Genomic DNA, 21,413 nt, shown 5'->3' on the forward strand with positions numbered 1-21,413 from the left:
AAAATGAAAATTGATCATATGTCTTATAAATTTTCATTGTATTTTTTTCTTGTTTTACAACAACCCCCCTACCTCCCTTGCTCTGTTTACGATCTGGTTTCATCCTCTTGTTGTGATTGCGTGTCTCTGCTGTATGTATTTATAGTGATCTGGTCTCATCCTTTTAGTGGATGCTTGACCCTGTTACTATTGTTGGGTACGAGTTATTCAATGAAGCATCGATATCACATTGAATACCGAGTCACATGATCATAGCTGTAACTGGGACTCACCCTCAGGTTGTTCATCATATAACAGGATGTGTGACACACCTGGTTGTCCTTGTGTTGGAAGAAAATCACAATATATATTTTTTATATTCCTATAGGTACTTTTAGTATGTCTGTGGTACTCAATGGTAAGTTTACTGTGATTTGTTTTTGTATTTTTGTTATTATATTCCTGCAGGGATTTATTGTTATTTCTTTATGTAACAGCTGTTTATTCTCTCTTCAGGTTGCCTCTTTACATTTGGAGCCGGGCTGAGCAACTCGACAATTATTGAAGCCAGCTTTTCTATCGATACAAACTCCACCGCTGCTCAGAATACAACGACGAGTGGCTCTGCAGCGACCAGAAGCACAACTATTACACCTGCTACAACGACTAGCATCCCCACAGTAAGAAGTAAGTCTCAGTGCAGTGGTGTCAAAATGCAAGTAAATGTTGAAGCTCATTGTAAAGCCCAAAAAAGAACAAAAAAAGTTAGCAAATGGTCCATTCCACTCTCACTGCAGCATTGCTTCCACAGCAGGTGCTCTACATCTGATGTTATACCCCTGCAGGGATTTCTTTATATTCCTGTATTTTTCCAAACCAGGACCATTTTATTGTTCAGTATCTGTTTTTTTTTTTCCTCTCTGCAGGTTCCCTCTTTACGTTTGACACCAGGCCAAGCGACTCGACAACTACTGAAGCCAGCACTTCCATCCATACAAACTCCACTGCTGCTCCAAACATCTCAACAAGCAGCTCTGCAGCAACTAGCAGCAGAAGCACAACCACCACAACTATTGCTACAACAACCAACATCCCTCCAGTTAAAAGTAAGTCTAAATCCAGTAGGGATGCATGATAATATCGGCATGTCATCGGCATTGGCAGATATTGACATTAAAATGAATCAGAACCGGCAAACATGTTGATTTCTGTTGATATAAAAAAAACAACAATCCTAATTTTAAGTCTTTTTCTTATTTTGCACAATGAATGAATGTTACATACACTGAAAAGCACTGTATTTTATGTCTCCATTTGCTGGTGGGCCATGACAATAAGAGTTTGCAAAATATGATGTTAATTTCACTACAGAAGAGACTTGATGAGCACTGAAATTAGGTGGGAAAAAAGTAGATCATATTGATATTGGCATCAGTTATTAGCCAAATTAGTTGTATATATCGGCATATTGAATATCAGCAAAAAATCATGCAACAAAATTTTTTAGCAACTAAACCTTTTTAAAAATAGCATTGTGCAATTGCAACAAATCAAGTGATTTTAATTGAATTGACTTGAACTGAATCCCTAAACTACAGTCATGTTAGGCCATCTCCAGTAAAAAGAAATCACTGTATTTCAGATAAATTGTGTCCTCATTGCAGCTCTTGATCCGCTCTCACTGCAGCGTTGCATCCACAGCAGGAGTTCTCCAAACTGCAAAGCTTTCCATTGAGCTGCAGTGCATCAACACATGCAGACAGTGTGGCGCTCGCTGATAATTGATCCTCTTAGCGTGAGTGAGCCCAGCGATTGTGGTAAATTAAAGGTTATGAGCCCAATATATGAGCAGAATATTCAACAATATCACAAAAGCTGCACCTACAGTATTGAATTTTGATCTGAACAGCACCTCACACGCCCTAAAGCCTGGTTTCTGTGTCAATGTTCCCCTCGTCTGACTGCCAAAATCACATGGAAAGGGAGAGGGGTTGGTAGGCAGATGCCTCAGGGACAACAGAGGGCTTTCACAGAGTCTGAAAGAAGGAGACAATACATGTAGGCTGCAATCCAAAAGCCCATTTACCGTTGGAATGGAGTGTGTGACGAAGGCTGTAATGCAGCTATCTGTCTGCGTGCTCATCCTCCTTCCCACCCTGAACGCAACACTGTGCATCTGTTTGGGCCGCTCGGGGAACACTGACTTTTGTTCGGGTCAGTTATGTAGGAATTTGTCTGACTGTACAGCTTACGTGGAAGAAATGTCCTGTTTTGTCTGGGTGCTCATTTAATTTGATATTTTTGTCCCTGTTGTTTTGTTAGAGTGAAAATGGTAATGGTAGTTTATTTCAGTCCTTGTTAACAATTTCCCAAAATGAATGTACGTAATATCAAGACATTAAATCAAAAGGAATAATAAAACAAAAAACAATTCATATATATGTGTGTGTGTGTGTGTGTGTGTGTGTGTGTGTGTGTGTGTGAGAGAGAGAGAGCGCGAGAGAGAAGTTTATTAAAAATCAAACAACATAAAACAACAACGAAAGGACTAAAAGAGATATTGAAAAATTTCATTCAAAATAATGATCATATCCTAGTTTTATATTTGTTTACATTTTTTTTAAATACGCAGAGTGAATTTTTAATGAGTTATCTCAGCCATTCCACAAGTGACGTTGGTTTTTTTTTTACACATCTATTCCCTTAAGTTCATACCAGCTCTCTATGATTTCAAACAGCCTAGCAAACAAATTATTGTTCTACTTGATATATTTTTTGTGCGGTTTTAAAATCAACTATACAACAACATTTTAAAGTATCTGAATTAATAAATAGAGCATTGGTTGATTGATAATAATTTGATGGATTTACAATTTGGATCGCTGTTCTCTGTGGCACGAAAACTGGATACATTTTGGTTTTGTATGCATTTCCCCAAACCTCCACAGTGTGGACGTATGACAGCATAATACAGAATATAGAGGCACTCCTGGGACGAGATATCTTTGGTTTTATGTAATACCCCAATGGTTTTAGATTTTTTTGTTGTTCATGTGTAGTTTCCAACATAATTCTGATCTGTTATAAACTGAGATGGCTGAAAGAAGACAAGGCTGCGTATATCAAAGGTTTAATTTCTGCTAAAGGGATGTGCCTGCAGGGATGTGCTCTCTCATGAGGGCTAATGTGGGTTGATGGACAGAGGTTTTTGTTTGCAGCGTCTCACCAGGACTGTTCTTGACTCTAATTGTCCCTCCCAGGTACAGTGAGAGATGTAAGCCACCACAAATCCACACGCAACCGTTAACAAAAGGCTTCAGTCTACCGTTGGTGGCGTGGGTGTCAGCTTTAGGATTTAGTACATGCTGTTGTTTCAGGTCTCTGCAGGCTTAAGCTAATTTTAGATTTTTGACGTTCACCTGTGTTTTCTGACTCGCTGCACTTATGTTTGATGTTGTAATTTAGGGTACAATTCTAATAGGTCAGCCAACACATATGTTTGTCCCTACGCTCTAACAAGACCTACAGGGGTGTTTTATATAGGGGTGGACACATTATCGGCCTGACTTATTATCAATTATCTGTATCGGTATTTTGTTTTTATGAATGCCAATAAAATTAATTAATAAAAAAGTGTGAAGAAAATGTCAGCATAGGAGGAACTTTTACTTTGTAAAACCTCAGGGAGCTATTTTTATTTTTTCATTTTTTATTAAAATTTTTCACTTGACTTTATAAAAATAAGTTGCTGGGAACTTGCTGTATATAACGTTGTAAGTTTCGGTTAAACATTTGCTAAAGGCATTTAAACATATTTTTATGTTGGAGTTTGTTATATTCCGAATTCTAGATTTTAACTTAAATATCTTTATTCTTATTGTAAATAAATATCAGTTTCAAATATCGGTTATCTCATTAAGTGCTATTAATCTTTATCTGTATTGGCCCTGAAAAACAATATTGGTCGACCCCTATTATTTCGTCCCTATTTCAAAGCGGATGCTGACTAATTTGGAACAATTTTCAAGCGCTGCCAGAATGGAGACGGATTGAGTTTCATGGAAAAGGAGCTAAAAGTAGCGTGTCCACTTCTCGGTACACCTGGATTTCGTATTTGCATCACTGCCAGTGTGAGCCATTGGAAACTGGAGCTGATAAATACCCACGGCTGATGCCGCGTAATTTTTCACTACAGATAGAAGCTTGATGTTAACAGGTATTGGTGCAGTTTTTGTCCAGTGGAAAAGGGATTATAGTTAATTACTTTAAGAAGTTAAAAAAAAAAGTTTACTTTTGGTTTCACACGGGACACAGACAGCAGTCTCCTGGATAAAAGTCTTGTATTTTTTGACCCATCACTCCACCCTGACCTCCTCCCCACACAGACTTCGTTCCTCTTCAGACCACATCACCTGACTTCTCTCTTTGCTCTGGTCATACAGCCACTGCAGGTCGCAGTCCAGCAATAAACAGAAATAAGGGTCACAATAAGCTGCTTGTACAAATGACCTATGTGATTGCATTTTGGAGGACAGTCTCTAGAATTCATGCACTGAAGGACTTCGTTTATGGCTTTTAAAATGTTTCAGTTGATGTTAATTGTGCCATCATGTAAGCTGCCTAATTATTAGTAGCTGGTTTCAGTGAGAAATATTAGTAATTCATGGTCTTTCAAAAAACTATGTTCATCTCTTAACAATTATCTTGTCTTACACCCTGACAGAGTTTGTGGCAGCAGCTGTTCGGTCTCATTTCGATGACTGTCCAGACTCCCATAGTCATTTCTGCTTCCACGGCACATGTCGCTTCCTGATATTAGAGGAGACGCCTGCATGTGTGTAAGTTATTACTCTCTTAAATATAAAATGCAAACAGTGCTGGTTGACTGTTCACTAGATGTCAAAGCTGGCGAAACCAATACCTCTCGATCGCCCCGGTGTGGCTGGCTGCAGTATAGGTCATAAACCCCGCCCTCTCCATGTTAGTGAATGGGACATGGGCTAAACTAAAAACTCAAAGTACATGTCAGTAAGTTTTCCCAAAGATAATCTCTGTCCTTTAAATTATATAGATAGTGACAGATTAATATCATAAATAAATATCTGGGCATTAATGGCAGAATTTATTTTAGAGTGAAGCTGTTCCCTTTGGTTTTTCACTAGACTCTATATATGTGGATTTATATTTATTTGTTTATTTAACTAATTTACAGGAGAAGTGAACTCTCAGGTATAATATTTCTCAGGTACATTGGACTTCCCCTGTCTGTCAATACTATTATTATTGACAGAGATCAGATGATATTTTAGCTACTTAAAAAACCCATTAACTGCCACTTTTACTTCTGATCTTTTGCATACCTTACTCAATTTTCTGCTGTTGTTGCAGGTGTCATGCCGGCTTTGTTGGGATGAGGTGTGAGCATGCAGACCTGCTTGCTGTAGTAGCGACCAATCACAGACCGCAGACCGTTGCCACAGTGTTAGTGTTGTGTGTAATTGGGAGTGTTCTCATCATGGTGTTGTGTACACTTTTACAGTAAGTAACGTGTATGGCATATCTTAATATTTTACAAAATATAACTCAGGGTCACTGGGATCATAGCTGATAAACTGTGCAGTGATTCGGATAACAGTTGTATTGCAAAATGAGGCCAGTGAAGTTTTCATTGAGGGAGTGAAGTGTTTAACTTGACATGTCTTTTTTTTTGTCTTTCGATGTGCAGTTGCTGGTGGAGACAGGACTGTCGCAGACGGAGCCACGCACATCACTACATCCCAGAGAAGCACGGAGCATCCTGCCATCCTTCTGAGAGCGGTACTTTATCTGTGTTATACACTTTAAACCAATGGTTCCCAACTGGTCCAGCCACTGGGTCCAGATTTCTCCTCAGTCATTAGTTCAGTGTCCACACATAAGAGAAATTACCTTTTATTTAACAAATTGTGAATAACGTGGGCTTAAACCACACCAACTTGACATGGTGACTTGCAACCATGTCAAGTTTGTGAAAAAACTGTCTGTTGTTGCTGCAAATATATTTCCTTGAGCCTCCCTGAGTGACTCAGGGAAAATGCATGAAGTGTTCATCCCACATGATATGCTCAAGGACCATTTGAAATGTGTGCAATTCAATGATAATTTCTGTTTTTTAATGCTTCTGGCTGTGATAAATGGTGTCATTTTGGCCATTTTCGTTTCAGCAGGACTGCAGCTTGGAAGGCATGTTTTCGTTTTAAAATCTTTAAATATTTTCTTTATATCCTTTCTTTTTTAAAAAATTGCCAACATTTTTTTGAGAAAAAAGAAGCCAAAAAAATCCAGAGAAAAAGGAAATGTCCAAAAAAAATGTTAAGTCCCGAAAGTTGCAAAGGAAAAAAATAAATAGATAAAAGAAAAAGTGAAGAAAAAAAAGAAAACATCTATTTTCTTTGAAAATGTTGGCTTTTTTTCCTCCTACAAAGGTCTGGGCTAAGACCCCAATGTCTTTCAATGCTAGAAACACCCCTAATTTTCAGTAATTGCACTTTGTTCTTGCAATATGTTTTATTTTATTGTATTTTAAGCCCACATTATTTACTTTTTTGTCAAATAAATCCTTGCCTTTCAATATAATACTGTCAGCCTTATCTTTAAAAGGTGCTGTGGCCCTAACAAAAAACATTAAACTTATTTTTTTATTATTTTCTTTCAGTGGTTTGAGAAGACATCTTGCTGGAACACGAGCTGTTTGCATCATGGCATGCTAAGTTTTCCTCATCCGTCCGGCTCACAGATCCTCAGGATTTCATCCAAAGTGGTATTCACATATTCTGCTCAAACAGACCTGGCCAGAGGCGAAGAAGCATTATCGCCAGAGTGGCTAAGGTAGGCCAGCCCGATGTGGGAATGTTTGACATTTTTTCCCCATTGAACGGGACTTTTGCAGGAGCATGTTTACTTCAGTCTTTGATTTTGTGGAAATACACGCACAAACAATTTGTTTGAAGCGCTGAGGATGAAGCTGCTGCCAAATCCTACATGGTAGGAGCTCCGTGTGTCCTGATTACTGTTTATGGCTGGCCCTAGAGGGTGTGTCAAGCAATCCACGAGGCCATTAATCATCCTGTGTGGATGTCGAGAAGGAAAGATGTTTATTTTGGGCTGTGGGACAACAATAATTCATTTAAGTCAGAAGACCCCAATTCTTATTTTTGTCTTTTAATGACTTTGAGCACTTTTCATCAGAACTCTACGAGCACAGAGGACGTTTTTAAGAAATGATGGTGGGGGAAAACTGATGCTTTAAAAAAGTTTTAGTGTCTGTTTTTAAAGAAGGAACTCACGCCACCTGACAGGAGTAGGAATTGATGAACGGACTGACTGCTAATGGATTAAAAACCCTGGACTTCAATCAGTATTTACACACACAAAACTTAAAAGTTTTTCTAATATGGTTTTGATAGTTTGCTGACTCCAGTAAGGCTGAAATATTTGTCAGTTTTATTTTTTATTCCTGAGCTGTACTTGAACGTGTTTGTGCGTCAGAGGTGTTTTATTTGCAGGCTATAGCTAAACCGACACTTCCTTGATGGCCACATTATTCCACAGTCCTGTTGTGTGGTTGCACTTATTCTGCAAGCTTGCTCACTGTTCATAAAAAAACCCTGCACTTATTGTACAATTTAGTCACTTGAAACCACATAGTGAGAGATGCCAAATACACTTTCTAACTTTGCCTGAATGAGCACTGAAGGGAACACAGTTTTTACACATCCACCTAAGCATGCATGCTCTTAAATCACAGCTTGTACTTTAAAAAAACACAGAACACCTTTTTATTTTAAGAGTGGTATGTCATAGCTTGCACCTGCTTTGGATTTAAATACTTTTAAAGAGAGAAAGCGCCTCTGAAGATTAATTAAAAGTAATTATATTTAAGATTTTCTTTAAAAAAATGGAATAATGATTGGTGAGGGAATACAAAATAATGTTTGCAAACTGACCTGCATGTAGAGCGAATCACAGTGTTTGTTTACAATAACTTCTGTGTAGAAACTCCCCTGTGCAATGTGCATATGCTGCATATGGTGCATTTATTTAGGAAGTCTGAGTTCAGACCTGGGAGTGATGTCGCATCTGAGGTGACTACATTACAGTACAAAAAGTCAGAAAACCAGAAAGCTGTGTTTTGGGCGTACAAACACTGGAACGACATGTCCACTGATAGAAGTTTGACAGGACTGTATTTATGACTGTTTTAATGAAACATAAATAAGACGGAAGTGCTAATAAACAGTACATTACTGCAGGTTTTGCTACTGTTGATGCACAATTTTGAGGTTGGGGTTAGTGAGGTTGCTCTGAGAGTCCAAAATCCAACCTCAGTGGATGTTTCAGTTGAAATTTCCAAATGAAATGTTTAGCTACTTAAAAAAAAAACACCTAATAAATATGTGATATCTAGTATCTGAAAAAAATGTTGTTGCCCATCTGCGACCTGTTGTTAGTGCCATTGTCTTGTTTAATATATTCTGTGAATGCTGCTGTCACACTGAACATCCCGCAGAGCCCTGCTCGGACTTTAAAACTTTTATGGAAAACAGATTGTCGAATATTCAAAGTGAGCAGCCAAATAAGATTCAACTGGCATAATTTTGAATCGGGTAGGGCCCTAAATGTTACTTCACAGAGCATGGGATTTGCTGGTCTACCACTGCCTCAATCAGTTAATGTGTAAGGCCAAGTGGTGAAAATGTTTTAAATATAGCGTACACTTAAACTGATATGAATGTTTTGAGGTGGTAAAATACATTTTGCTGCGACCGCGTCCACAGCAGTACGTTGCTTAGCTTCTGTGCCGGTAGATTTTGTAACATAGTTCATAAACTAACCACAGCAGAAACATCGGGTCAGACCACGGTGTTTAACTCTATAATCTTAAGCGTTACAGTTACAGCTGAAAATACAGCAGATATAAAGAGTTTTCTGATTTAACATATCTCTGCAATTCAAATCAACTGCCAGTTGTTTACCCAGAAGTGATTGTTGCAGCTGTGATTCGGTCTATAAAGTGTGCACACACGTTGTGCGATAGGACGGAAAAAACAGCAACTTTAAAATGAATGTGATGGTATTTTTATGCCAAAAAGAATCTTGAGGGGGATGATACACTTTGTTTACAGTATGTGATATTTACATTCAGGATATATGTTGTTAATATGTGTAAATATCAAAAACACAGAAATATTAAATGTGTACATAAACCTTGTCGATACAAGATCATCTGAAAAAGGGTGATCTTCTCATGCATTAACCCTTTACTTTGTCAGATTTATGTTGTCACTGTTGGAAAGCCTCTGTTATCTGTTTTCCAATGAAGAATTAAAAATGCAAGTGTATGCATATGTTTTATTTATGTGCTTATTAGCGTCTGCTCCGTCTCTGGAGTCTGTTATCCGGTTCATCGCGTGACCTTCTTTTCACTTCTGAAGCTCTTTTTCCTTTTTTCTCTCTCTCTCTCTTCAAATACCCCAATGTTCTGTCGCTCTGCTCCTTTATTTTTCTCTTCCACTGAATATTTCAACACACAGAAATGGCAATATGAAACCCTGAACCCCGGGCACAATTGAACAAAGAGCTGAACTCTTGAGTGCTTTTATAGCTGAAGGAAATGTTTCAGCCCTCTTCTGTTTATTTATTTGTCTTTTTGAGTTAAAGGAATCTACGCTCATTCATGTTAAAGCCTTTGTCCGATGAGCCACATACATCCTGTTTATTTACTTTGTATGTCGTAGGGTTGACATCTTCCCTTAACGTGCTGCATCTCCTCTGCTCTTCCCTTTCGCTCTCTGCATGAGGAGCTTCGTTTTGTTTTGCAATCCCATTATGTCTGCAATTGGATTTCTGTGGAGCCCTTTAGAGCCGTCTGGCTGAGCTACTAAACCAGCTTTGAATTAAGCAGCTCTTGTGGGCGCTCCCCTAAAGATGCACAATACCCTTTTACATACAAAGAAGCGCGAGGGGAAACAAATTCAACCAACCTTGGGGCAAAAAAAAAAAAGGCAAAGAAATAGTGGATCAGGACTTATTTGAAAGCGTGTGTTGATTCACTTTTTCGTGACACTAAGTGGACGAATGTGTTGTCAGCCTCGGGAAATTCCCTTCCCTTCCCTAAATCTGATTTGGACACATGTCAATCCCTATTCCCCATAAGAGGCTGGAGCTCTGCTTTGAATTGCAATGCCACTCTGGTCCTTTTCCTCCGCTTCCTCCTCTGGCCCTTTTGATCCTGAGCCCAAAATTCCCAGTATCTGCCTCTGACCAGATGGTTTGAAATAAGAGTATTTACAAAGGTATTAGGGTTAAGCAACCCTGCCTTGTTCTCCTCGCCGCTAAGTACTGAAACAAATCATTAGGAATGATGAAAGATCAGGGCTTCAGTTAAAGGGTCAGTTCACCCAAATCACACAAAAAGGTCATTTCACACCACAAGTGCAGGTCAAATTTATTTATTTTATACAGCGTGAACGTGATGTCTCGATATTTCAAGTCATTTTTGTAAACTGATGATGTCTTTATCCGTCTGGTTTAGAGGACAGGTGTATCTCACCCGCCTGTATGTGCGTCATAGGAGTTGTTAGAAGTTGCAATACTGGCTGTGAAAAGATCTCTTCCTAATGACAATAACCAGTAATGGGGGACAAAAGCCACAGTCCTTAATTTTTGTGAAAATGCATTCTAGAGCAGTGGTTCCCAAGTGGTGGATCGCTGTCCAAAAGTGGGTCCCAGGTCAATTTTGAATGGACCATAAGTAACTTGTGAACATGTCAAGTTTGTGAAAAACTGAACTGGTTGTTGCTTTTTTTTTTTTTTACCCTCCCCAAAGCTAATAATATTTTTATTTGAGCCTCCCAGTGACTGCGATTTTTGTTTCAGCGGGCCTGCAGTTTAGAAGGCATGTTTTCTTTAAAAATCACTTTAATAATTAGAGAAAAAAAATTGTCAAAAAATTTTAGAGAAAAGGAAAACTGCCAAAAAATGTTGAAAAAACTTTTTAAAGACAAAACAATTGCCACAAGATTTTAAAAGAAGACATGCCTGTTTTCTTTCAAATAATTTGGCTTTTTTTTCCTTCCATGGTCCTGGCTAAGCACCCACTGTCTTCAAATGCTGGAAACACCCCAAATTTTAACTATTTGCTCTTTATTTGTGCAATATGTTTGTTTCTTGTTTTTTATTTCATTGTGTTTTAAGCTTATGTGTTATTTATATTTTGTCAAACAATAATTGAATATGTGGTAATTATTCTCATGTGCGAACCTTGAACTGATGATGACCTCTGGACCCAGTGGAACCTGATTCTGGACCAGTTGGAAAACCATTGCTGTAAATTACCAATGATGAGAACCTTCTTGTTCTTTTGTGCTGGGATGAAAAAAAAAATTAAAAGCAGACGGAGCAAAACTATTTGATCTTACCTCACCTAGTGATCTTAGGTAAGAGTGGTGAGCTCAGTACCTGCATGCCCTTGTTGCAGTGCCACCTTGACCTCTGACACAAAGTAACTGAATTATTTGTGGAGACCAAAACTCTATTTACTGGAAAACATGAACAGGTCTGCAGCCTCAGATGCTTCTCGTTAACTGCACCAGCCGATGTCAGTTATGGAGGGTTAGATAAATGCAGATGGGTCACAAATTAAGTGCTGATCATGCAACTGAAACATCCATAGTTCAAGTCTGGCCAGGAAGCTCTGTTGCATGTTTCCCCATCTCTCATTTCCTGTTACATCACTGCCATCAACTCTGTAATAAAGTCTGGCTAAATCCTGATTCTGAATACAGGGTTCCCACACAATTTCATGGACAAAATTTCAAAACTTTTTCATTAGTTTTCATATGCCCATCATGTTTTTTTTTTTATTTTCTTATATGTTTTTCATTTTCTCCCTGCAATCCCTCCTTTTTACTATACTGTAGTTAATAACTTGAGCAACAGCATTATGTCGACTTTATCAACTTAATCACTGGAAAAATTAAACCAGCCAACTACAAAATATAAACAGGTGTGTATATATTTGACCAATTTCAAATATTCGTATTGCATTTTGTTCCTGAATCTTGACTTTTCATGGGATTGGGAAGACCTTGCTTTTTTTTTGGATCAAAGGTAAACTAATCCTACTAAAAAACGTTTTGACCACTGCATACTGAAAGTTTGATCCAGTTTAAAACCAATAATGGATTATATGATCTAATCCGACTTCAGAATCCTTTTTTTGTTTGTTTTGAACAACCTGTTTTCAAGATTCGATCCAATCTAATTGCTGAAATCCAATCAGACTACTTTCGAACAACTGGCTACCACACGATTACTGTAACAGTTACTTTTAATACAACAAAATTCAATGACTGTTCCCAAATTCCATGACTTTTCCATGCCTGGAAATTGTGATTGTGAACTTCAATGGCTTTTCCAGGTTCTTCATGACCGTGGGAACTCTGTGAATAATTACGTGGACAAACATAACAAATGCTTCTATCCCCTACTTTATGAATGACGTACAGGGAGCATATTTTGTTTTCCATCTGTTCCCTTCAGTTGTCATCAGATGAAAAAAGGCAATGAACTGTACAATTAATTGATATTTATTACTCCCAAGTTATTTACAGTAAAAGTGCATGAATATTATACACTCTGCATACCGTTTTTATATTATAATACATGATTTTATTCTCTATATAATTATTAAGGAGCATTTCATTTGAGCTCTGATGTGATTGAGGCCATTCGGGTCAACATGGCCATGTCCCAAAAATTAGTTACTTAACTGAAGCACAGTTCGGCTGAGTAGCTTTGCACTTGATCCCATGACTGTTTGGCATCAGTCCACGTGTTGCTGAAGCTGTGACGGCAGCTCCTCCAGGGAGCTCAGCCGATGCTCTCGAGGAACGTCATCTTGGTCGTGCTTGTTGTCTCTGTCTAACAGGAACCCGCGGATGCCCACAGAGCGAGAGGCGAGGTAATCTTTCACATAATGGTCCCCGACATGAGCCACACTGGCAGCTGGTACTCCACATTTCTGCAGGGCCTGTTCAAAGATGGCTGGACTTGGCTTCGCTACACCTGCTTCCTCTGATGTTAATAAAAAGCTGAAGTGAGACAGCAGGTCACAAGCTCGTAAAATCTCTTTTAGGCGACTGTCAAAGTTTGATACGACACCCAGCTTCAGTCCTAGAGAAGAGCAACTCTCCAGGGCCTTCTTTGAGTCTGAAAACACCTGAAACAAAGCAACAATACAACTGTAACTTCACATTTTGTGTGTTGTTTCATTCACTACTGTAAACGTTAATATAGAAAGCAAATATTGATAGCAATGTGCAAAAGTGCTTTACAAAGCAATCATTTTAAACAGATCTACTGTGACATCAAATAAAAACTTTTATTTATTTTTTGCTCACTTGATAAGTTTTCAAACAAATTATCTTTTTTTCTGGAGGACTGTGTAGCACAGTGGTTCCTAACTGGTGGGTCATGGTCCACAAATGTGTCCCGAGTCCATTCTGAATGGACTGCAAGGGACACAACCATGCCAAGTCAGTGAAAAACTGGTTGTTTTTATTTTTTGTTTTTTTTCCCCCAAAGCTACAAATATGTTTCCTTGAGCTTCCTTGAGTGTCTCTGAGAAACTGCATGAAGAATTTGTCCAACATGATGTTCAAATCAAAAACTGTTGGAAATCTGAAAATCCTGCCATAGTTTTTGTTTTTCCTAGTTTCTGGTTTCTGATGAATGGCGTCATTTTTGCCTGCAGTTTGAAAGGCATGTTTTCTGTAAATATTGTTACTTTTTTAGAGAAAAAAAATGCCAAAAAGTGGAGGAAACAATAAAATCACCAAAAAATATAATAGAAAAAAAATATGTAAATAAAAAAAATATTACTAAAGAAAATATGCTTGTTGTGGATTTTAAAAAATTTAAAATTGTGGATTTTATTTCCTGTAATGGTCTTGCTAGAAACACCCCTGTGTTTAACTAATTGCACTTTGTTCTCTATGTGTTATTTAATTGGGTTTTGAGCCCAAGTATTATTAAAATCTCGTATATTAAATATGTGGTCACTTCTCTTATGTGGGGACCTGAGAATTCTGGACCCGGTGGCTGGACCACCATTGGTTTAGCAGATACCATCATCAAAGTTTAGATTAATACATTTGAACTTCTTATTTTTCTATGTATATGTCACATGTGTCATCTGTCATTTACCTCCCAGTTCTCTGCCTTGCAGAAGTTATGATAAAGGTTGTGAGCCATCGTATTGAGCAGGGCTGGGTCCTGTACCCTGCACTGGGTGAAACTGTCCCGCACCACCCCCATCCACCAAGACCGTCCGTCCAGGCCCTGACTGATGCCATAGTTTGGGTATCTGCTGGAATAATGTCGGTATGCCTGGCGGAAAGCAGCTTCGACCTCCACAGGACTGAGGTTCAAGCCCACCCGCTCAGCCTCCTTGCAGTACTGCTGTCCCACAGATGCACGCACCTTCAGCAGGGTGTCTTTCACGTCCCATAGCACCCAGCGCAGAGGAGCTCGCATCACACCTACAGAGGTAACAATAAAGAAAAAAAGGTGGATTATTGTCTAAGTAAAACCTGAGAAAAAAAAGTTTAGAAAATGATTCCTCAGCAGGTTGTTTAAGTGCTTTGAGATGGATTTTAGGTTATTTTCACTGTACACATGGAACAAACTGCAGTGTGCCCTGAAGCGTGATACTCTGGTTCCACTGTGAGTTCAAAAATCTAATCAATTTTAGCTGTGATTGTTTTTAACTTGTTGTAGTTAACTCTTTATTGCATCCCTTTATTATTAATTTATTTGTTATTATTTTATTTACAATGATTGATATTGTGCATTTTTAAACTGATTGTTTAATGTCTTTATTATGTATTCAGGTCTCTCTTGAAAATGAAATGTTGATCTCAATGGGACTCGCCTGATTATATAGGTTTGAATATGGGAATGATAGTTACCATATAGTGCATTATACTGTGATTGTCATTTTAAAATGCTGTCCAAATGTCTAGTGTTGATAATAAAATCCTAGTCAAGTCAAATTATCTCATTGTACAGCTGTGTAAAAAGTATGTGCAACGGGCCTTTTTCACAGCAGCCATTTTGACTTGTCATAGTAGGAAAAGGACAGGTGTTAATATTAATGACTTTGTTTTTTTAAGAAACAAAAATTATTTTGAAGCAAAAAAAAAATAAAAATCACCAGAAAATGCACACAAAAAAGAAAAAAAAATGCCAGAAATATTTTTAAACATATTACCAAAACTTTTAAAGGAAAAAAAAATAATGAAAAAAATAAAAATAAATATGGCTGTTTTCTTTAAGAAATTTTGGCATTTATTTTTTCCTACAAAGGTCCGGGCTAAGCCGCAAATGTCTACATATGCTAGAAACGCCCCTGGATTTTAATTAAGTGCACGTCATTCTTGCAATATGTTTTATGTCATTGTGTTTTAAGCCCACATGCAGTTAACATTTTGTCAAATAAAATGGAATATCTGGTAATTTCCCTTGAAATAATGACTAAAAAGAAATCTGGACAAGTTGGAAACCACTGATTTAAAGCTAAATGTAGACCAGGGTGACTGAAGTGATGATGAACCTGGTATCTCGATGCAATTATGATAATCTAATGTTCCCGAGGATTCCTGCTGACCCCCATTACTACACGTGTGGAGGTTCACGTCACGTAACTACAAAGTGTCGTCACTGTCGTCTTGGTTACAAGTTCGCTAACGTTACCTAGCTACGTAAAATGTCCTTGTATTCTTTGTAGCTACTAGCTAACATTACGCTCGCCGATTTTATTTACTTGTCATCATTTTTGCGCATTATATTACGTTAAAAAGCTACTCCAACGAACACACTGCGAAAGCTGGTACCGTTAAAACCAGAGCCATTTAACAGCGCGCTAGTTAAAACGTACCGTAGTCTCGCCTTCAGACCTGTCAACGATTAATGTTGTGATGAAACTGAGCTAGCGGCTACAGTTAGCAGCCTGACTTCTTCTTCGCTGTTTTTTTTTAACGGCAGTTGTTGCCATCTTCGGGAGTTTTAGCGCCTCTGTCGTATCTATCTATCTATCTATCTATCTATCTATCTATCTATCTATCTATCTATCTATCTATCTATCTATCTATCTATCTAATTTTATATTTATGAGTATAAAAGCTACTCCTGCTGATTTTAATCATTTACATGCGACTTATTGTACAGTATTGTAATACATCCTGTACAGCAGGTGGCAGTAGCAGAAAGCAGCTACCAAAACATTAATTTATCAGACATGTACGCATGCGCAAGGTTACCACGCATTGAAGTCAAACGGAGGAGCCTACGTTTTAGAAAATAAACTACCGCCGCCTGTGAAAAAGTCTCAAGAACTGTAACTTCATATCATGTGTCAAGAGATCCGGATGGTCTTATGTTGCTAATATAATGGCAACTCCTGCTATCCGGATGTTTCGCAGGTTGGAGGGTCTGTTTTGTGTGTACAAACCCTCTGGTGTCCACTGGAAACTCGTGCGGGACACCATCGAGACAAATCTTCTTAAAGGTGAGAATAATATCATTAAATACATCTCCATATCGTTAGCGTTAGCGTTATACGGCTAGTGTGCAGATCAACATTTAACAAGTCACTCATTCATGTCTTTAACCTTGAATTTCATATAAATAACAGTATCCTCTATGTGTGCCCTTATAGGTGTAAATGCCACACCGTCTCAGCCACTTCCTCAGGTGGTACGTTTTTTGGCACAACCAGTCAGTGAGACTGAAGAAGCCAAGGGACTCACACTGTCTGCAGCCTCTGTGCCAGTCCTGTCCAAGCATCCTCTGGGTAAGTGTGTCCCCCTCACTGCTTCATCTCCAGGGTCACCTTGTTTTTGTTCATGCACATCATCACACATGCCATGTAATGCTGTCCGAGTCAAATTCAGTAAATATTATCCGCATCTTTCTTCCTTGTTTCTTTTTTCTTGCTAAATATTTAGATTCATGGACTATTTTTGAAGTAGCATTGCAGGGTGCCTGTAGGTCCTGAACTGATTCTAGCTCCTCTGTGTGAAAGTCCTCATTACTTATGTCACAAATCTTTACACCTAAGATTAAACCTGATACTGTCTTTTTACTTTATACCCGCACTTACCTGTTGACAAAATAGAGATGAACGCACTTTAAAAACATGCATAACACCGACCTTTGCACAGGACCACTTATATATTACTTACTTTCATTCTGACCTGCAATTCTTTATCATGAAAAAGAGGATTTGTCCAAAAATCAGCCCTAAATTTGGTTTAAGAAAATAAATAAATTAGAAATTAAAAACAATAAGCATTAAATTACAGTATCTGATACCTGTATACCTGTATTCACCCTGCATTGTGATTGTAATGATATTAATATTAAAAATTATTTAAAAAATAGAGAATAACTCACTTTAAGAACATGCATATCAGCTACCTTTTCACATGACAACTTATATATACTACTTAACCTGCAATGCTTTATTAAAAAAAAGAGGATTTGTGCAAAAATCTGTCCTAAATTGGGTCAGAAAATTAGGTCTCTAAAACGAAAAGCATTAAATTAAGGTGTCTGATATCTGTATTCACCCTGCAGTCTGATTGTAGTGTTAGTAGTTTCACTTGTGTTCAACAAGTCCAAATGGCTGCTCTGAAAAATATCTTTAATTTCGCTCTCACTCCACATTCCCCCTGACTGTGCACATTAAATGTATATGAGAAAAGATAAAGCAGAAAAACATTATAATAGTGTGTTTCCTGTGTGTGTTGTAGTGACTGGACCTGAATTCCAGCACATTAGAGTTGGAGTTGGACACCGCCTGGATGCGTTCTCCTCTGGTGTTCTGGGTACGAGGTGTTAGAGCTGGTCGCATTTTAAAACACGTCAGCTCAGACCATGTTGTATTTTATTTATGAAATCCCTCTTTTAACTTTAGTTCTTGCTGTTGGGAATGGAAACCGTGCTCTGAATGATCTCTACAGGACTCGAGTCACGAGGGTAACTGATCATATCTGCTGGTTTTACATCACATGCAATGAAGATACAATATACCCAAGGTGAATGCTGTTCAGATGTTCATATCTGTACTGATATTTTTAGGAGTACACATTGGAGGGAGAATTTGGGACGGCAACAGATGATTTCTCTCACACAGGAAGAGTTGTGGAAAGATCCACCTACGGTAGGATTCCTTATTTTTGTCCTGTATGTTTTCAGTTTAATCGGTTTTAACACTGTGAGAGGTGGTATTTTATCTAAAGCAAATAAATCATTTTACACTTTACACTCATATCCATTCACACTGTGATCCTGTAGATTTAAATAAGTTTATTATTACATTATGTATTCATCAGTTTGTACCTATCTAGCATACTAGCAAACACAATGTATTAATCAGGGGCCAAACCAAACTCAATCTCACTGTGTCACTCACTAATGAGGCTCGCAGAATCAGTGACTTCTTTTGAATCACTTCTTAAAACTCATTTTATAGACTAGGTTTTATGTGATGTCATCTCTTTTAATTGGTTTTTAATTTGTCTTTTCACTTATCATTTATTCTGTCTTTATCGTGCTTATTATTATTATTATTATTTTTTTTTTTTTTTTTTTTTTCTCCCTCCATTGTGTACTCCTAAAAATAGCAAGGCGGATGTGAACATCTGAACAGCATTCACCTTGGGTATATTGTATCTTCATTGCATGTGATGTAAAACCAGCAGATATGATCAGTTACCCTCGTGACTCGAGTCCTGTAGAGATCATTCAGAGCACGGTTTCCATTCCCAACCTGTTTATGAAGATGCTATATAAAAAAAGTTAAAATAATAATTATATATATATATTTTTTATTATCATGTTTTGTGCCTTTGACTGTATCTGTTGTGTTCAACAGGTCACATCACACAGGAAAAGCTAGACAGGGTCTTGGCGATGCTGCAGGGAGCCAATCAAAAGGCTTTATTAATGTAAGTTAATATTCATTACATTTCAATCATATTTTGATATATTTTTTGCCCTGAAGTTCCTCCTTATTAGACTGTTTTTCTCTGTGCTTTATTGTTGAAAAAGACCTGACACACATACAATCACAAAGTGCTTTTAGCAGGGCAGCAGTAAAAAAGACAAATGATTTCTTGAATATGGAGCTAGATTACTGTTTGTTGTTTTTTTTTCTGTACAGGTATTCAAACGTAGACATGCGCACACAGGAAGCCTATGAGATGGCTGTGAAAGGTTCACTCGGTCCAGAGGGGAAATCACAGCCTATTTTGACAGGCCTGCGCTGCATTCACTTCCAGCCCCCCAACTTTACTTTAGGTAAATATTCTTTTATTAAACACACAGAAATCTCATTTTGCTAATTTACAGTGATGTTAGTAACTATTTTGAATGCAGTTGTCACATTACAGTTACTGACCCGAGTGAGTTTTGTTTGAATGTGTTTGGCCTTTTGAATATGCCATTTAAATGAGTGTTTTTTTCTTTTAAATAACATTATGCAACTTTTTCCCCTTAAAAAAGCCTCAGCATTATTTCGATGGCACACTGACATGAAATAGGGAGAACGGTGACTCTTCCTTTCTCCCTCTACAGCCCCTACATGCGGCATATTGATTCACCCAGCCCTCTCCTTCTTGCTCTCTTTATCAGACCACAAAACAACCAATGATTAGCTAGCTGGCCGGATTGATATCTTTTTTAAGGATGTTAGGAAGGCCAGTTTCTTTAAACTGTTTTAGATATATTTAGTTTCATTGTGATGCAGTTATGGCCCACTGCAGTGCCGTCCTGATTCTCCTCAGTCTTATTTTGTGCTGAAATGTGGGCAAATGTAAGCTTTAATGTTGTTAACTGGCAATTATGTGACAGTGCATCTCAGGCAATATTGCAAAGGCAAGTGTAACAAATAGCTTTCTACAGGGAGTAATTAATGAAGTAATTTATTTTTTATTTGCAATATATTACTTTTTTAAAGTAATGTGTGGTGCTTTTTTTAGTAAGGACCCCAGCGCAGAAATTTAAAATGTGCAGATTATCAGGATACTTACTGCGATATTTTGTCTGATCTTACAGAGGTGCAGTGTCTGAATGAAACTCAGAAATATTTGTGCAAAGTTGTGCATGAGATCGGACTCGAGCTGCGCAGCACAGCGGTGTGTAAGGGAGTTAGACGGACCAGAGACGGTGCCTTCACCCTGCGGGATGCCCTGACCCATCATCACTGGACTGCTCCTGATGTCATGCAGGCCATCAGACAATACCACGCCTCCAAGAAAAGTAAAAAGTATGCCCACACACAGTTCAAGGATCCAGAATTACAACCTCCAGTAGAGAATACGACGACGGCCAGTCAACAAAATGAAACCAGTGAAGAATCAGCAGCAGCAGGTAGAATTAAATAATTATTGCTGTGAGCAGCAGTTAATATAACTGACTCTATGAGCCTGAAAACAGACGTTAAAGACCAGAGACACAAATCAGTATATTGTGCTTTTGTTAAATATGCAAACTTCTCTTCATCTGCAGACACACTTGCTTAATCTCGAATATGAATATTCTGATGTTTTGACCTTTTGTTAAATAATTAACTTATGAGTGTTTTTATTTTATCATGAAATAAACTGAAAAAATAATCTTAAGAACAAGATATCTGCTGTGCTACCATTTGATAATTTGATCTTATGTTGTCTTATGTTATAGTGTCTATAAAGACGATATTAAAGGAACTATGTAGGATATTCTAGCAGCTAAAAGTGCTAACAATGGAAACAGTGCTGATAGAGCTAACAGTGTTAACATGGAGGAAAGCGGAGGGTGGGTGCTGCGCTTCAGTGGTCAGCACAGTATGAGCGCAGTGAAAAGTGGAGGTGATGAGCTAGTCAGGGAGATACACACACTTGCACTTGTGCATGCATGGTCAGCGCGGCTACAATGTCAGACCTAAGTTTTGGTTAAAATATTTTTCCACACCTAGTTTTAGTTTAGTTTTAGTTAACTTCTTTAAACTGCATCAGATCAAATTGTCTGGTGCCATAAAAACAGGCTTTTGCATGACAAGTTAAACACCATTGAAGGTCTGTAGATAACATGATGTGCTGTCTTTATCAGCACAATCACTCCCCCATGTGGAAAAAAGATGTGGAAATTGCTGTTTAACAGCTTTCTTATCTCTAAACCACAGCAGTAAAAGTCAACAGACAGCTGCCTTTTATTACAAATTAAGATAATAAAAAACAACCCTTCCAAACTGCAGACCCACTGAAATACAACTCACCAAAATGACCCTATATATCACAGACACAATCATAAAATTATTATTGGGTTTTTCAAATATCAGACAGCTCTTG

The 21,413-nt window shown here is 37.9% G+C and overlaps 4 protein-coding genes across 4 annotated transcripts in view; 2 read left to right on the forward strand and 2 right to left on the reverse strand.

Annotated features, from left to right (window-relative positions):
• Positions 1–103, reverse strand: part of LOC121957978 (solute carrier family 2, facilitated glucose transporter member 11-like) — a 16,793-nt gene extending 16,690 nt beyond the window's left edge. The window contains exon 1 of the mRNA XM_042506814.1: positions 73–103. Coding sequence (XP_042362748.1) covers positions 73–103 — 31 coding nt within the window. The remainder of the gene's footprint in view (positions 1–72) is intronic.
• Positions 104–378: 275 nt separating this feature from the next.
• On the forward strand, positions 379–7,882 carry tgfa (transforming growth factor, alpha). Its single transcript, XM_042506969.1, has 7 exons — positions 379–397; positions 496–666; positions 906–1,085; positions 4,703–4,817; positions 5,368–5,517; positions 5,705–5,796; positions 6,674–7,882. Exons 1-7 carry the CDS (start codon positions 379–381, stop codon positions 6,679–6,681), a joined length of 735 nt encoding a protein of 244 aa, XP_042362903.1. The 3' UTR covers positions 6,682–7,882.
• Positions 7,883–12,592: 4,710 nt separating this feature from the next.
• hdhd3 (haloacid dehalogenase-like hydrolase domain containing 3) lies at positions 12,593–16,141 on the reverse strand. The gene is made up of 3 exons (XM_042508162.1): positions 15,959–16,141; positions 14,227–14,561; positions 12,593–13,240 (listed from the first exon to the last, which is right to left on the reverse strand). The coding sequence occupies exons 2-3, from the start codon at positions 14,554–14,556 to the stop codon at positions 12,845–12,847; spliced, it is 726 nt and encodes a 241-aa protein (XP_042364096.1). The 5' UTR covers positions 14,557–14,561; positions 15,959–16,141; the 3' UTR covers positions 12,593–12,844.
• A 60-nt stretch (positions 16,142–16,201) lies between these two features.
• Positions 16,202–20,711, forward strand: trub2 (TruB pseudouridine (psi) synthase family member 2). Its single transcript, XM_042508132.1, has 8 exons — positions 16,202–16,588; positions 16,739–16,873; positions 17,835–17,909; positions 17,999–18,060; positions 18,163–18,244; positions 18,959–19,031; positions 19,247–19,383; positions 20,140–20,711. Exons 1-8 carry the CDS (start codon positions 16,471–16,473, stop codon positions 20,466–20,468), a joined length of 1,011 nt encoding a protein of 336 aa, XP_042364066.1. The 5' UTR covers positions 16,202–16,470; the 3' UTR covers positions 20,469–20,711.
• Positions 20,712–21,413: the final 702 nt, after the last annotated feature.

This window comes from Plectropomus leopardus, chromosome 2, assembly GCF_008729295.1.
Source record: "Plectropomus leopardus isolate mb chromosome 2, YSFRI_Pleo_2.0, whole genome shotgun sequence".
Lineage (NCBI taxonomy): Eukaryota > Metazoa > Chordata > Actinopteri > Perciformes > Serranidae > Plectropomus > Plectropomus leopardus.

Excerpts from the sequence above, each read along its gene's own strand:
- trub2 (XM_042508132.1), top strand. The coding sequence starts at position 16,471 with ATGGCAACTCCTGCTATCCGGATGTTTCGCAGGTTGGAGGGTCTGTTT. Across the intron at positions 18,061-18,162 it reads ACAGGACTCGAGTCACGAGG|GAGTACACATTGGAGGGAGA; the intron begins GTAACTGATCAT and ends TGATATTTTTAG. Across the intron at positions 18,245-18,958 it reads TGTGGAAAGATCCACCTACG|GTCACATCACACAGGAAAAG; the intron begins GTAGGATTCCTT and ends TGTGTTCAACAG.
- tgfa (XM_042506969.1), top strand. Across the intron at positions 667-905 it reads TAGCATCCCCACAGTAAGAA|GTTCCCTCTTTACGTTTGAC; the intron begins GTAAGTCTCAGT and ends TCCTCTCTGCAG. Across the intron at positions 5,518-5,704 it reads GTGTTGTGTACACTTTTACA|TTGCTGGTGGAGACAGGACT; the intron begins GTAAGTAACGTG and ends TTCGATGTGCAG.
- hdhd3 (XM_042508162.1), bottom strand. The coding sequence starts at position 14,556 with ATGCGAGCTCCTCTGCGCTGGGTGCTATGGGACGTGAAAGACACCCTG. Across the intron at positions 13,241-14,226 it reads GCAAGGCAGAGAACTGGGAG|GTGTTTTCAGACTCAAAGAA; the intron begins GTAAATGACAGA and ends GCTTTGTTTCAG.